Genomic DNA, 16822 nt, shown 5'->3' on the forward strand with positions numbered 1-16822 from the left:
GGCAAATGGATGGTACCTACTTCAAACAAATCTAATAAATGACCCCACAGTAGGAAAAGGTCACAAGCTGCATGCACTTCCCTCCAGCAAAAGCAAAGTACCATGCCAGTTGCATAGATAGCTGAGATCTCAGACTTCAAGCATCCTCCAAAACTGATAAATGATAGCAAGGCATTTGCACAACCAAAATAGTTAGCGTAATAATTGATGCCAACACTCCATGTAGTGACAACTTTTGGGTGCTCACGCCGACAGATCACGTCGTTAGGTGTCTCCCTTTAAGGACGATGGTGGGGCTAACACAAGATTACACATTTGTTCTTGGCTGTATAAAATTAGGGGTGGGGGTAGGAGTTCAATGAAACGGTTTAGGTTCAAAGGAATCTTTTTGTTGTGTTTCCACCTTTTGTCAATGATATCTTCAGCTGACAGTGGAACAATTTAGTTGCAAGTCTTTCGTGGGTGTTAATGTAACCTGCCACATCATGAACTGTTCACTCTCTCTTGAGTAACGGTGTAAATATTGGGTACTGCCTGTTCCTGGCTGCTCTGTATGTGAAGGAGGTGAGCTGGTTCAGATGGAGTTGGAGATTAGGGGGGAGGAGGGGGGGGGGTGTGGAGGTGATCCAGAACATACACTGCACAGCGTCTACTCTGTCTCCTCGTAATTGTCCACAACAGCAATCAAAGGGATGTTTTCAATTCCCGTATTTTTACACAACCCGCTGGCTTTACATTAAATTGGTTCCAAAAATTCCACCTGCGGTGTATACTCGTGTGCGGGTTATACAGTATTTCACCACAAGGCATGTGACAATAACCACTGTGGCCCCAAGTTAAATTTACTTGCTTGAGTGCTTAAGCCACATGGTGAGCTCTCCACAAGAAACTTGGTAAATGAACACACGCCTGATATTGTACGGCAGGGACTTGTAATGGAATGGACAATTTTGTGGAATGACATAAAATTCAACACCCTGCAGAGTATTTAATGCATTTCCACTGAATGAGCTGCGTGGTGTCTGGTCGCATCTGTACCGGAAATCATGCTGGTTTTTAACACATTGATGCAGTAAACTTTAATTATTACAACAACACTTTCTCGAGATATTCATTTTTACCCCAGTTGTATTTGAAAAGAGCCATTCGCTGGCCCTTGACAACAAAGCTGTGTTGGCTGCTAGAAATATGGAGATTGTTTTTCTCCTGGTCATGTGGAGAGGAAAACTGGCTTGCGGGTTATACGTGCCTGAAATTTTCTAAGAGCACTTTTTCCTCCAAGTGCGGAGTGTGGGGTATACTGGGGGGGGGGGTTATTTTGCGTGGAAATGCAGTAAGTGGAGGATTTACCTCGGATAATATTCAAACTATTATCTACATAATGTAATTGCTTACATTCATGTGGACAGCCCATCTAATGTGACAAATGGCTCAAGTTTAAACATGGTGCACTTTGCCACCATACCTTGTACAGGGTGACTGATTTTTTGAGAACCCTAAAGATTCCCATACATTAAAAAAACTATATCAGTTTGGAACCTAATATTTTGAGTAAATGTAGCCGAATGCTATTGAAAGACGTGGCATGATCCACACAATTGATTACTTAAAATGAAGTGCTGAAAGTGTCCACCACCATGTTGCAGGTACAAATTCATTCTTCGCAGCATGCTCTCCAACTGATGTCTGTCAGGTCAGGTCAGGTTAGATCTGTGACCTGCTACAGGTACCATGTAAACCTGTACTAACCTGTTCCATGGTCGGGTTGTCGGCGACTAAACCGTCTCCCCCACCAGGTTTTCTGGTGATGGGGGTGTTTGGATATGGACACCCAGCAGGATTAAAAACAAAACCTGTCAAAGGGTGGAGGAGCTCCTTGTGAGCCAACGGCCATCCATATCTAGTGCCCAACTGTGTCTGCGGACGTCCTCTTGCAGTTGGGTTACTTTTTTATTAGGAGGTTGGTGGCAGGATTTGCACTCCAGCCACCGTAAAACCTTTCATTCCGCAAAACACAAAAAAATCTGAAAACCCACTCCGTGGGAGTACCTCCTGTGCAGCTTCCCTTCGCAGGGCAGCTCACCGGATGACGGGATTGGGGCAAAGCCTTCGGGACTCCCAATCTTTGATGAAAGGAGGGAAACCACGGGGTAACATCCCTGGGTCAGATTGCAGGAGAGTGTGTCGGAGTGGTGCTGAGGTGTCATCCGCCAGACGGCGATCTCCTTGGGTTAACCTGAGGGGGTCCCTTCGGGTGGGTGCCTGGAATGTCCTATCCCTAAGAGAGGATGATCACCTCTCTGTTATCATCTGAGCTCAAGCGTTTGGACATCGGGATTGCAGCTCTCTCTGAGGTTCGGAGACCGGATTGCGGAGAGATAATGGTGGGTGGTTACACCGACTATTGGTCTGGTCACTCTGATGGTTACCATACCCAAGGAGTTGCTGTTGCTGTGTCCAATAAGCTGACCCAATGATAATTGAGGTAACACCGGTCAACGAGCGTATTATGAGATTAAGGATTCGTCACTCCTTAGGTGTCATTTCCCTGGTCTCTGTTTATGCTCCGACTGAGGCAAGTGATCTCACCGTGAAGGATGCATTCTATGTCTCGAGTCTGTGCCACGCTCGAGTCTGTGGTTGATCAGTGCCCCAGATGAGATACACTTCTAGTCTTGGGGGATTTCAATGCATCGACTGGAACTGATAGGGATGGTTATGAGGTGTGTGTTGGTCCCCATGGGTCAGGAACTATGAACCAGAATAGCACTAAGTTCCTTGACTTTGCAAGAAGTCATGGACTTAGGGTGGCTGGTTCATGGTTTCAGCGCCCACAAGCTCATCGCTGGACTTGGTATTCCAACGCTGGCGGTGTGGCAAAGGAGATTGACTATGTCCTCATTGACGGTCGTTGGAGGATGATACAGAACTGCAGGGTCTACCGGAGTGCTCAGTTCCTGAATACTGACCACAGGCTTGTTGTAGCAACTCTAAAGCTGCACCTTAAGTCCTGGAGAATGGTACCATCCCAGCCTAGGCTGGATGTTGGCAATCTCAGGGATGAGAGAGTAGCTGAGGAGTTTGCGAACAAGCTGAGTGGACACTTGGGGGGTCTGGGTGCTTTGGGGGGTCCTGAAGAGTTGTGGAATGCCTTCAAGACCACCGTCCTTGAGGTTGCCGGTGGATGTCTTGGAACTCACCGCAGGGCAAAGAAGAATTTTGTCTCTCGAGGGACACTGGATACCATTAACCAGAGTCGCAGGACCAGGCTGAATGGCAGAGCTGAGTTGTTCAGGGAGCTGAGGAGTAAAACTGTACGTGCACTGAGGGTGGACAAGGAGGCCTATGTGCGAGGAATCTGTGAGGGGGTAGAACATCACCTGTGGACAGGTGATTCGCGTCCCGCTTACAGGGGAATTCGCGCATTGCGTTCATCCAAGCCCATCCCTCGGAGCGCTGCAGTTAGAGCAGAGAGTGCTAGGCTCTTGACAGAGGAGTCTGAAGTGAAGGCCCGCTGGGCCGGTTACTTTGAGCGGTTGTACCAGGCTGATCCGCCAGCTGTCGAGTTGGAACTCAAGGGTGTTACAATCCCTGTTGCTGACCCTCGAATCAACTGTGGTCCACCTTCGCTTGTGGAAACACGGGCTGCGGTGAACCAGTTGAAACGGGGCAAAGCTCCAGGGATCTGTGGCATCCATGCTGAACTTCTCAAGGCTGGTGGAAATGCTGCACTCGTGTCGTTGCATGCGGTTTTGTGCTCTGCCTGGAACACAGGCATCATCCCAACTGATTGGAAGAGGGGCCTTGTTGTTCCTCTCTGGAAAGGGAAGGGTGATCGCCAAGACTGCAACAACTACCGAGGGGTGACGCTGCTCTCAGTGCCGGGCAAGGTCTTTGCTCGGATAATTCTTGATAGGGTTCACCACCATCTGCTTGAGCACCAGCGTCCAGAGCAGTCAGGCTTTACACCAAAGAGGTCAACGATTGACCGTATCCTTGCTCTTCGTGTCCTCACCGAACGCAGACGAGAGTTTCGGCAGGGGCTGCTTGCAGCCGATGTTGATCTCTGTAAAGCGTTCGATTCAGTGAATCGGGATGTCCTCTGGAGAATTCTTGGTCTTCGTGGGGTGCCACCAAAACTGATCGATCTGATGTCTGAACTCTACTCTGGTACTGAGAGTGCTGTGAAGTGTGGTGGTACCATCTCTGACTTATTCCCAGTTGTTACTGGAGTTTGTCAGGGGTGTGTACTTGCCCCCACACTTTTCAGCACTTGTATGGACTGGATTTTAAGGAGGATGTCAGAGAGATCAAGCTGCGGTGCATTGTTTGGGAATGTCAAGATCTCGGACCTTGATTTTGCAGATGATGCAGTCATCTTTGCGGAGAGTTTAGATATCCTTTTGGGGGCCCTCGAGATGCTGACTGAGGAGTCGGAGCCGTTGGGATTATGGGTTTCTTGGGTCAAAACTAAGATCCAGGCTTTCGGTGACATCTTGGATGCTGCTGTCCTGTCTGTGTCTGTTTGTGGTGAGGATGTTGAGGTCGTGGAGAGATTCACTTACCTTGGCAGTGATATTCATGTCTCTGCTGGCTGCGAGTCAGAGGTCAATAGACATCTCGGTCAGGCCTGGGGAGTCATGGATTCACTGGATCATGGGGTGTAGCGTTGCCGGTACCTGTGCGGGAGGACGAAAGTCCGAGTCTTCAGGTCCTTGGTACTTCCAGTCTTGCTCTATGGATGCGAGACTTGGACTCTGACCAAGGATCTGAGACGGAGACTTAATTCCTTTGGTACCAGGTCTCTTCGGAGAATCCTTGGCTATCGCTGGTCGGATTTTGTGTCCAACGAGCGGTTGCTGAGAGAGACTCGGATGAGATTTGTGACCTGCATCGTCCGTGAGCGTCAGTTACGGCTGTATGGACATGTGGCTCGTTTTCCTGACGCTGATCCTGCTCACCAGATTCTCTCAGCGAGGGAGTCTCATGAGTGGAGGAGGCCAGTGGGCCGACCACGTGCCTTGTGGTTGCAGCAGGTTGACCATCATCTCAAGGAGATGGGGATAGGCCTGGCATCTGCCTGGGGGATGGCCAGACGGAGGCCCCTGGAGTACTGGTGGAAAGTGGACGCAGCGACGTGCTGTTCTGGCACATGCTCCCATACCTGACCTGACCTGTAGCCGAATGCTATTGAAAGACGTGGCATGATCCACACAATTGATTACTTTAAATGAAGTGCTGAAAGTGTCCACCACCATGTTGCAGGTACAAATTCATTCTTCGCAGCATGCTCTCCGACAGTGTTGCGTTTCTTGGGGAATATTGCTGATTGCTGCCGCCTTCCTTGCACTGGAACATGAACAGTGAGCTTGTTGTGCTAAACGTCTCGGATATTTATTCGGGCTTGCTTCCATTCTTCCCGCACTTCATCGACTTTCTCTGGTGTAACAACACTTGGCTGGCGCATGTACTTTTTAACTTTCACGCAACTTGTTTCTCTGAACTACTTCATCAGTTTCCATATCACTGTTATGAAAGTTTTGTACGACCACCAAAGCAACTTTTAAATGCAATTTGACATTCCCTAAAGGATGTGTTTTTGTTGTAATGCTCGACGAGAAACGCATTCTTCCACAGTGAGCACCATGGCGTGACTGGGTGACAACTGTTAAACCTCACTGCCTGGTCACGTGATAAATCTCATGATACCTGATAACTCTCGGGATCATGTCACCTATTTCTGTAACATAAGGCTACATTTACGCAAAATATTAGGTTCCTAACAGATATAGTTTTTAGTGTATGGGAATTATTTGGGGTTCTCAAAAAAAAAATCACCCAGAATAATAAAATCTTTTACAATGCATATGTTGCACATGCTGAATGAACAAAGTGTGATGGCATGCCAATTACCTGTGATATACAGGTTTCGGATCAGTTGTGCTCCAAGTACAGCAAAGAGTACGGAAAATTGTGCCGTTCCAATCAAAATGGCACCGTGAATGAACGAGTAAGTTCGTGTGTCCTTTGTGTTTGGTTCTTTCTTCTTTTTTCTTTTTTTTGAATGGCTAACATGCATGTGTTTTGTTATATTGTCTGTTTTCTCTTTTTCTTGGCAGCTAATCGCCAAGCTCAGTGTGGAAGCCCCCCCAAAGATCTTGGTGGAGCGTTACCTGATCGAGATAGCCAAGAACTACAATGTGCCCTTTGAACCTGATTCATTCGTGATGGTACGTGCAGCGGAATGTGCACAGCTCTTGTTGCAAAGGCTTTGTGTGGGGACGGGTCACGTGTGGACTATGGAGTGAGCAATGGGCTGTTTGTCTCACTTCCCCTATCTCACCAGTTGTTTCGTTCATTTCCCTTCCTTGTTATTGCTGAAAGTTGGAGGTGAATTCACCATATCGTGAGAATTTTGTTGCTCTATTCAATTAACTGAAGAGTAGGAATTCCCATGTTGTTTGTGAGTTGCTTGACCCCTTGTGAACATTATGCTAGGTACAGGTTTGAATTGCAGTTCCTTGGCTTGGTGTACCGTAATATCTTAATCTGTTTAGTTTTTGATACAAAATGAAGTTGTGATGACAGAGTATGAATGTTGAAAAGTTTAACTTTCATCGTACACAAAAACAGGATTAGCCTACATTTAATAATGTCATCCATCAGTTTCATCCATTACTAAAAGGAGGTGTGTGTGTGTGTGTGTGTGTGTGTGTGTGTGTGTGTGTGTGTGTGTGTGTGTGTGTGTGTGTGTGTGTGTGTGTGTGTGTGTGTGTGTGTGTGTGTGTGTGTGTGTGTGTCGTTGATTGTTGACTTGATAGTTCGGGTTTCAGGAGGTGGAACAGTCTTCACAGGTCAGATAGGTCAGGTATGGGAACACACACCGGAGCAGCGTGTCACTGCGTCCACTTTCCACCGGTGCTCCAGGAGCCTCCGTCTGGTGCATCCCCATCTCCTTGAGATGCTGATCAACCTGCTGCAAACACAAGGCACGTGGTCGGCTCATTGGCCTCCTCCACTCATGAGGCTCCCTCGCTGAGAGAATCTGGTAAGCAGGATCAGCTTCAGGAAAACGAGCCACATGTCAATACAGCCGCAGCTGACACTCACGGACTATGCAGGTAAGAAATCTCATTTGAGTCTCTCTCAGAAACTGCTGATTGGACACAAAGTCCGACCAGCGATAGCCAAGGATTCTCCGAAGAGACCTGGTACCAAAGGAATTAAGTCTCCATCTCAGATCCCTGGTCAGAGTCCAAGTCTCACATCCGCACAGCAAGATTGGAAGCACCAAGGATCTGAAGAATCAGACTTTCATCCTCGTGCACAGGTACCGACAGCGCCACACCCATGATCTTGTGAATCCACGACTCCTCAGGCCCAACTGAGATGTATATCGACCTCTGGTTCACAAGATGCGGCAACATGAATATCACTGCCAAGGTAAGTGAATCTCTCTGTGACCTCCCCAACCTCACCACAAACGGGTACAGACAAGATAGCAGGATCCAACATGTCATTTAAAGCCGGGATCTCACTTTTGACCTCAGAAACCCATAACACCAGCAGCTGTCCAACTTGTATACCTCGTGCTCCCCTCTCCATCCCTCTCGCACCCCTCTTGTCTCATGCCCCCCCCCATTGCTGTGCGTTGTGTGTTAGCTCTCATACGAGCCTCGACAATGTATAGAAAAAAAAGAGAAAACAAAAAACAAACAAAGAAAAGCTTTGACTCCTCATTCAGCACCTCAAAAGGATATCCAGAGTCTCCGTAAAGATGACTGCATCATCTGCAAAATCAAGTTCAGATATCTTGACTTTCCCAAACGATACACCGCAGCTTGATCTCTCCGACATCCTCCCCAGAATCCAGTCCACACAAGCGGTGAAAAGTGTGAGAGCCAGCACACACCCCTGACAAACTCCAGTAACAACTGGAAATAAGTCTGGGATGGTATTACCACATCTCACAGCACTCTCAGTGCCAGAGTATACTTCAGACATCAGAATGATCAGTTTTGGTGGCACCCCGCGAAGACCAAGAATCCTCCAGAGGGCATCCCAATTCACTGAATCGAACGCTTTGCAGTGATCAACATGGGCTGCAAGCAGCCCCTGTCAAAACTCTCGTCTGTGTTCGGTGAGGACCCGAAGAGCAAGGATACGGTCAATTGTTGACCTCTTTGGTGTGAAGCCTGACTGCTCCAGCTGGTGGTGCTCAAGCAGATGGTGGCGAACCCGATCAAGAATTATCCGAGGAAAGACCTTGCCCAGCCATGAGAGCACCGTTACCCCTTGGTAGTTGTTGTGGTCCTGGCAATCACCCTTTCCTTTCCAGAGAGGGACAACAAGACCCCTCTTCCAGTCAGTTGGGATGATGCCTGTGTTCCAGGCAGAGCACAGAACTGCATACAACGACATGAGTTCAGCATGGATGCCACAGATCCCAGGAGCTTTACCAGATTTCAACCGATTCACCGCAGCCTGTGTTTCCACAAACAAAGGTGGACCACAGTTGATTGGAGGGTCAGCAAGAGAGATAGTAACACCCCTGACATCCAACTCAACAGCTGGTGGATTAGCCTGGTACAGCTGCTCAAAGTAACCAGCCCAGTGGGCCTACTTTTCGGACTCCTCTGTCAAGAGCCCACCACCATCCCCTCAAACTGCAGTACACCGAAAGATGGGCTTGGAGGAATGCAGTGCATCAATTCCCCTGAAAAAAGGACGAGAATCACTTGACGACTTGAATCACAGTTGATGCTCTACCCCAGTGTTTCTCAACCGGGGTTCCCCGGAACCCTAGGGTTCCGCAAGAGGTCGCTAGGGGTTCCGCGAGAAACTAATAAATAGGCTAATGTATTTTTGAGTAGTTTTTGTTTGATTTCTTATTCGTAATTTTACTATACACGTACTGCATATTGTTGGAAACTCCTTGGTTATTATAATAGAGGCTTCAACCTCTTATATTATTTACAATTATAACAACCATAGGGAATGTATTTAACGATGTCTATATGGCGCCAGTGTGAAACCGCCCTCACTGGTTAGTGGACGTCCTGTACGCGGCTGATTCATGTATCATTGAGTGACTGACTCAAGTACGGGACGCATGCACGCACGGTGTCCATCTATCTTCTCTGTGCTTCCTAGCGCGAAGTCTCTCTCTCTCTCTCTCTCTCTCTCTCTCTCTCTCTCTCTCTCTCTCTCTCTCTCTCTCTCTCTCTCTCTCTGTCTCTCTGTCTCTCTGTCTCTCTGTCTCTCTGTCTCTCTGTCTCTCTGTCTCTCTGTCTCTCTGTCTCTCTGTCTCTCTGTCTCTCTGTCTCTCTGTCTCTCTGTCTCTCTGTCTCTCTGTCTCTCTGTCTCTCTGTTCGTTCTTCTGTTTACCTTTATTGCTTCAGATTTATTTGTTTAAGTTTTGTTTATCAAGTTACATGAGGTGTGTTAGTTTGTTTTTTATTTAAAAAAGTTTTTTTTTTTTTGTGAATTAAAACCTCGGTGTGAGAGGTCTCATAAACGAGCGGTATGTTTTTTTTTGTTTTTTTTTCATTGCAAATAAATTTGACAAAAAGGGGGTCATTTTTTTCCTTAAACCAGGTATCCGAAAAAAAATATTATATTTACCACGTGAACTACGATAAAAATATAAAAGAGCTAGATATTAATAATGGTATATAATAATTTTTATGCAGGGGTTCCCTGAGACATGAAAACTATTTCAAGGGTAAAAAGGTTGAGAAACGCTGCTCTACCCCCTCACAAATTCCTCGCACATCGGCCTCCTTGTCCAGGAGGGTGGTCTTGAAGGCACTCCACAACTCTTCAGGATTCCCCAAAGCACCCAGATCCCCCAAATCCCCATTCAGCCTTTTTGCAAACTCCTCAGCTACCCTCTCATCCAGTTTAGGCTGGGATGGTACCATTCTCCTAGATTAAAGCTGCAACTTAAGAGTTGCTGCAACAAGCTGGTGGTCAGTGTTTAGGAACTGAGCACTCCAGTAGACCCTACAGTTCTGGATCATCCTCCTGCAACCATCAACAAGCACATGTTCGATCTGCTTTGCCACACCACCGGCGTTGGAATACCAACTCCAGCGATGAGGCTGTGGGCCCTGAAACCATGAACCAGACACCTAAGTCCATGACGTCTTGCAAAGTCAAGTAACTTTGTCCTATTCTGGTTCACAGTTCCAGACCCATGGGGACCAATACATGTCTCATAACCATACCTATCAGTTCCAGTCGATGCTTTGAAATCCCCCAAGACGAGATCTCGGCCAGGGCACTGATCAACCACAAACTCTCGCTTGGCATAGAATGTGTCCTTCAAGGTGAGATTGCTTGCCTCAGTCGGAGCATATACAGAGACCAGGGAAATGACACCCAAGGAGTGACGAATCCTTAATCTCATAATACGCTCGTTGACCGGTGTTACCTCAATTATCATTGGAGTCAGCTTATTGGACACAGACACAGCAACTCCTTGGGTATGGTAACCATCAGAGCGACCAGTCCAATAATAGGTGTAACCACCCACCATTATTTCGCCACTATCTGGTCTCTGAATCTCAGAGGGTGCAGCAATACTGATGTTCAAACACTTGAGCTCAGATGATGAGAGACAGGTGATCATCCTCTCTTAGGTATCGGACATTCCAGGCACCCACCCGAATGGACCGCCTCAGATTAACCCAAGAAGACTGCTGTCTGGTGGACGACAGCCTCAGCAAGTCCTCCCAGGACTCAAAATATCCACCTTTTGGTGGATTTGGTGAAGTGAAGTGAAAGGATCATGGGGAAGGATTATGATTCATTGTCTAAGTTGTAAAAGTTTTGTTCTCAGAGTTTTGTCCTGATGACTCTTTTTGCAGTCATAAATGTGCCCTGGACAGCCTCCAACTGCAATTTGTTTCTGGTAATGCTCCCAGGGATGGTTTGTAGGATATTTGTGAGGCGCTTCTTTATCATTCCCATCGCTCCAATTATCATTGGTACAATGTCGGTGCTCTTCAGCTTCCAGGATCTTTTCAATTCATTCGTGAGGTCTTTATATTTGGTCTATTTCTTGATTTCTGCATTGGTTAGACAAAAATCACTGGTTACTGAAACCTCGATTAACAATGCCTTATTTTTCTTTTTGTATCTAAGTACGATGTCCGTTCGCAGTGCTTTGTTTTCTATGTTCACGGTGGATGGGATCATCAGGTTGTACATCAGCATTACGTCCTTGTTTTCAATGATTGCTTTTGGTTCATGTTTCTTTGAATTTTGTGGAACTGGAATATTGAAATTTCTGCAGATGTGCTGGTGGATTACTCTACATACCTTTTTGTGCCTTTGTGTGTACAGCTGTTCTGACATGAGTTTTTTTTTTTTTGTCCATCCTGATAGGAGGTGACTCGTGCTTTCTGTTTCTACCTTGCAAAATCTACATTTGTCTGATATCAGTCCTGCCATTTGTGTTTTTAAGCCATTTGTGTCGTGTCCTTGGTCTTGGGCATTTATATTGATTTGTTGTCCGCTCCAAATGAGCTGACCTCTTCCAAGCCATTCCAGTGATCCATCTTCTTCTGTCCCCAATCTGTCCAACTCTTATTTTATTTCTTTTAATTAATTTATTTATTTCCCTGCTCTTTTGTCTTTCTTTCTTCCAGTTGTCACTATATATCTGTTGATATTTAATCTTGTATTTTTCTTGTCTTTTTTATTGCACCAAGGGTGCCAGAGGCATTATGTTTCCGGGTTGTCCGTCCGTCCAGATTTTCGTTTACGCGATAACTCAAGAAGCAAATTGTAGAATTTCATCAAACTCGGTAAAAAGGTAAAGTAAGACAGGGCAATTAATTGATTACATTTTGGGCCAGATGTGATAATATAAAGGTCAAAGGTCAAGGTCAAACTCTTAAATTGTACTGTTTATGCCCTCACCCAAATATTGGACAGAATTTCATCAAACTTGGTACAAAGGTAAAGTTGGACAGGGCAATTAACTGATTCGATTTTGGGCCAGATATGATTCAGGTCAAGGGTCAAATGTTTGTGTGGGGGAGGCATACACGTCAACTGCGCGCAGTCGAATTATTCTAGTTAATTTTATTTTTTGCAATTGTTGAGGCTGTATTTCTTGCTGTTTTGGTTTGGTGCGTGACGTCTTCTATTCAAAAAAAAATTTTGGAAGGTTTTGCAAGGTGAGCGAGATATACCTTTTCTGTTTCGTTGTGTTCATCCATGCTGAACATCCATGCTGAACTTCTCAAGGCTGGTGGAAATGCTGCACTCGTGTCGTTGCATGCAGTTCTGTGCTCTGCCTGGAACACAGGCATCATCCCAACTGACTGGAAGAGGGGCCTTGTTGTCCCTCTCTGGAAAGGGAAGGGTGATCGCCAAGACTGCAACAACTACCGAGGGGTGACACTGCTTTCAGTGCCGGGCAAGGTCTTTTCTCGGATAATTCTTCATAGGGTTCGCCACCATCTGCTTGAGCACCAGCCCACTAACCTCACCCACCGGACGGACAATTCCGTCGTGACCCTCTCGGACTAACGCCGGGAACTAGTCACGGGTGGGCCTTTCGGCCTCACCACGATCGTGCCAATCGGCCCCCCGCGTGGGATAGGGTTTTTCGCCAAATTCGACCTACCTAAGTACCCACACGGAGGGTAGACCGGGCGATCGCACCTCGCCGCAGGTCGACTTCGGACACGGGCCACTTTAAGCGACCCGTTCCGTACTATCGGGATAACCGAGCGGTGTTATCGTCAACCTCGACGGTTCCGATTAATTGTCGGGCGTATTTTAGCCCACTACCAACCCTTTACGTGAAGTAAGATGGAGATTCAATTAAAGAAAAGACGAAGCGAAACGGGAAAAACAGTTCAACAGAAGGCACATTTATTCAGCGGCAAACGGAAAGCACACATATACAATTACAACAATTATGCACCAAAAGCAAATGTAAAAGAAACACAACAATAATGCACCAAAAGCAATTGCAACAAAAGAAACACAATGCAGATCTACTACCGACTACGCGAGCACACGGCAACACTTACACAGTTTTACTTTACAGACAGCGCCGACAACACATATACTCAAAAGAAAAAGGGGCCACCCTCTACGACAAGGGGGCAGACGGGCCTGGGGCCGAGACCGAGTGGAGCCTACCCGTCTTGTGATGAGCTGCAAAATGGCGGCGGTGCCCCGACTCCGCGCTCCTCCGCGGGTTTCGTTGGCACTGCTTGGAATGGGGTGGGAACGGGGCCCCCGTTTCGCACTATCTCAGCGCGGGGGGAAACAGGGGGGGGGGTTGTTGATGCTCTGGGGAAAGAGGATAGCTGGCTTGCTTGGGTCCCGCGACGAGCGACCTCGACCGCGTTAGCGGCTTCCCCTCTCTGCAGCTCTCCGACAGATTCCGAACCCCGACAGACTGACTCTCCTCCAGACCCGTCTTGACTGCTGCTGCCACACTTCGCCGCTGCCACACCTCTTCAACTCGAGCCCGAAACAGAAACTCTCTGACTGAATTCGCCCCGCGCTCAGCGCTTTATAGTGCGACAGGAGAACCCATATGCAGATTTCCGGATCAGGATGGGCTCAGGGGCGGAGCCACGCTCGCCCATTGGACGGAGGAAAAGTGGGCGTGAATCATTCCTGATCCTCAAATTTGCATATAGCGATTCTACTCTGATGCGCCTGGAGGCGGGGCCAAATCGCCCCGCGCTTAATGATTGGACGGATCGGAAGTGGGCGTGAATCATTCCTGATCCGACTTCCCCTCGGAAAGGCTGCTCTTTGTACCCGCGGCTCAGCGCGCGCCCTGTACAAGGCCAGGACAGCCTGGCGCTCGGCGTTCACAAGTGGTGCGGGAATGGCGGCAGAAGGAGGAGAGGTGAAGGTGGTGGAGGGTTTATTGTGGCAGTGATGGCCATGGCGACGCTTGGAATGGCGGTGATGCGATAGTTGCGAGAGCGAGTCGTGACGGTAAAGGTCGTGGCTGTTGGCGTTGTTGTTGTTGTGAAGCGGCGTTGCGGTTGGTGGTTGATGTGTGACGGCGGTTGAGACGCGGTTGGTTCAAAATAAAGATAGAACAGAAAAACGGCTATCTTAAAGGGTCGCAGCCCGAATGAATGACATTTATTCCCTCTAAACAACGGGTTTGGGGCTAACTACACATATACTTACAGAGATATCTCACCTACGGGACCTGAATGGTGGTTTGCGAATTTCCTCAACCACAACAATATATATATATATATATATATATATATATATATATATATATATATATATATATATATATATATATATATATATATATATATATATATATATATATTTATTTTTTTTAACATAAAAAAAATCTTCAAAAATTTTCTCTGAAACAGCTGTACAGATCGAGGTGAAACTGCAAAGGTATGATCACCTATCCATGAGGAACAAAAAAATTATCCACCTATGATGTTATAGGTCACCTGGTCTGGCAGCCATATTAGATTCAATAAAAAAATCTTTCAAAAAATTCTCTCTTGAATCTGACCTGAAACTTCTGTAAAAATCTGACCTGAAATCAGATTGAAATGTAAAATTTTAAGATTAAGATTAAATCTTAATCTTAAATGGCATCAATTTTAAGATTGATTGATTAAGATTAAATCAGATTGACCTGAAATGTAAAATCTGACCTGAAATCATCAGTTGACCTGAAACTTCACAATTGTGATCGAGAAGACATGGGGAATATATGTTTTAATTTCAACCTGATCAGACACATGGTCTGGCAGCCAGAATTATTTCATGTTTAGAATCTGAGTTCAGGGATTTAAATCAAACGGTACAAGTATGTATAATGATGTAATCATGTGGGCGGAGGCATATCTGGGGACGTCGTGATGTCAGAGTCCCTTATAGTTTTCACATGTCCTGCACTATTGTGCATCTCATTCATACATTTTTTAAATGACCTCCACGCCGGTATTGTGACTGTGTACAGCACAAGTGTTGGCATCGGTATCCCAAAGACCAGCGAGTATTTTATACAATAAGGAAAAGTGTGATTAGACTTTTGGCATTGTTTGGCGCAGTTCATCAAGGATGTGTGCTCAGTGTTACTTGAACTTGGTGAATTATATTCTCCATTGTGCAGTAGGTTAAGAAAACTATTGGAGTTGTACCCTTTTCACTTAATTTGTGTGCATCATACAGATAAAGAAAATGAGGCCATATCTGAGCATATCAAAGAGAATGTAAACTTCCTCAAATCTTCCACTGTGATCTTTTCATGAGTCAAACCATATGGCATGTTGGTACTGACAATCTACTCACCCAAGATTATGATGATAAATGTGCTGGTCGAAATGCGAATTTGTGGTGTATTCACATGCGCCAAAAATTGTGGGATATTGTTGGAAGCATGCAAGTACGGCCCCCATTTTACAGATTGTGTAATGGGGGGCCGAACCGGCATGCATCCAACAAAATCCATCAACGCAGCTCTTGCAAAATCTGGATGGGAGGGATCTTCAAGTTGGGTGATGCACCAAATTATCGGTTCTTGTTCTTATTTCAATGGCAACTGCTTCAGCAGAGAGAAACCGATCCCGTTGTCGCCTAACTCTGGATTTAAACTCAACCTGATTTATTTCTTTGGGTTTACTTAAAAGCATGCTTTTGACTTTCAGAGGCATGTTGCCCAACATATAGCCTTGCATCAAAATGTGAACCCTGTTTGTGTGTGTGCAATGCAGAGTTTGAATTATCAAACGATCAGATGTGCTGAATTTTATTTTTCACATCAGTTTCATATTGAGTTTGAATTAATTTATCTTTTACTCAATGAGCTGAAAGCCACTGATGGAAGTAACAAAGGAAAATTTACAGATGATACATTTATGAGGTGACAAGTCCTAAGTTCTAAATTTCTTCTGTTTTGACCAGTCGGAGATTCCACCAGTACCAGAAGCCGATCTCATAGGAATTTATGACAGCAACAAGTGGGGAGGTGGAGGTGGTGGAGGCGGTGGAGGCAGCAGTGGAGGCGGTGGAGGCAGCAGTGGAGGCGGTGGAGGCAGTGCTGCACCCTTTCAACCCTCGATTGATACAATGCCAACTATGCCAACTTTTCCATCTGTGCCACCTGTACATATGCCAATGCCACCTGGCATGCATATTGGCCAAGAAGTGGGGCCATCCGCTGCATACCCACCTCCACTGCCACAGGTCTGTTATATAACCCCTCTCTTCCTCACACCCCACCCTCTTTCCCATTTTTCCCTCAAATGAAAACATTGAACTGTTAATAAATGTGCATCTCTGCTCAAAATGACAAACATAAGTTAAATATTTGTGTTAAAATAGCATTATTGGGTACAAATGTGTTTAAACTGCCTCAACAGTTGCCCACCTGTTTACCCACTTTTTTTCCTGCCACTCCTGATTCTGAAACTACAGAGTTGATATTTCATTTATTTATTTCCTCCACCAAAAAGGAGAAGCAGCTCAAAAAGTCGAATATACTGTTTATTTTTACACCATTTAAATCAGAAAAAGGAACTCAAAATTGGTACCTTCACAAATCTACATAATTTCAAATAAAATTTCCCTCAGTTCCCTTCACCCATTGCCCATTATTTTTTTCATACGCATACAAGATGGTATCTTCACTTTCCCCACCAGCCATTTCTTACAAAGATTACAAAGTGTGTGTGTTGGTTTCTATCTCCATATGTAGGTTTCAGAAGTTGGAACGGAGCCCTCCCAGATCTTAAAGTAGCCACCTTCGTGTGCGCGTATTTATGAGTGTGCTTGCACATGTCATTGTTCAAGA

The 16822-nt window shown here is 46.0% G+C and overlaps 1 protein-coding gene across 3 annotated transcripts in view; it reads left to right on the top strand.

Moving 5' to 3' along the window:
- IST1 (IST1 factor associated with ESCRT-III) overlaps positions 1-16822 on the top strand; it is a 49900-nt gene that overhangs the window by 26855 nt on the left and 6223 nt on the right. For 2 of the 3 annotated variants that reach the window (XM_085887948.1, XM_085887949.1), the window contains exons 5-7: positions 5927-6010; positions 6120-6230; positions 15934-16215. In XM_085887948.1, the coding sequence (XP_085744074.1) occupies positions 5927-6010; positions 6120-6230; positions 15934-16215 (477 nt within the window). The remainder of the gene's footprint in view (positions 1-5926; positions 6011-6119; positions 6231-15933; positions 16216-16822) is intronic. The other variant, XM_085887950.1, reaches the window with a different exon arrangement.

The sequence above is a fragment of the Eptatretus burgeri genome, chromosome 7 (genome assembly GCF_056783735.1).
Source record: "Eptatretus burgeri isolate ZD-2024b chromosome 7, Ebu_testis_v1, whole genome shotgun sequence".
Classification (NCBI taxonomy): domain Eukaryota; kingdom Metazoa; phylum Chordata; class Myxini; order Myxiniformes; family Myxinidae; genus Eptatretus; species Eptatretus burgeri.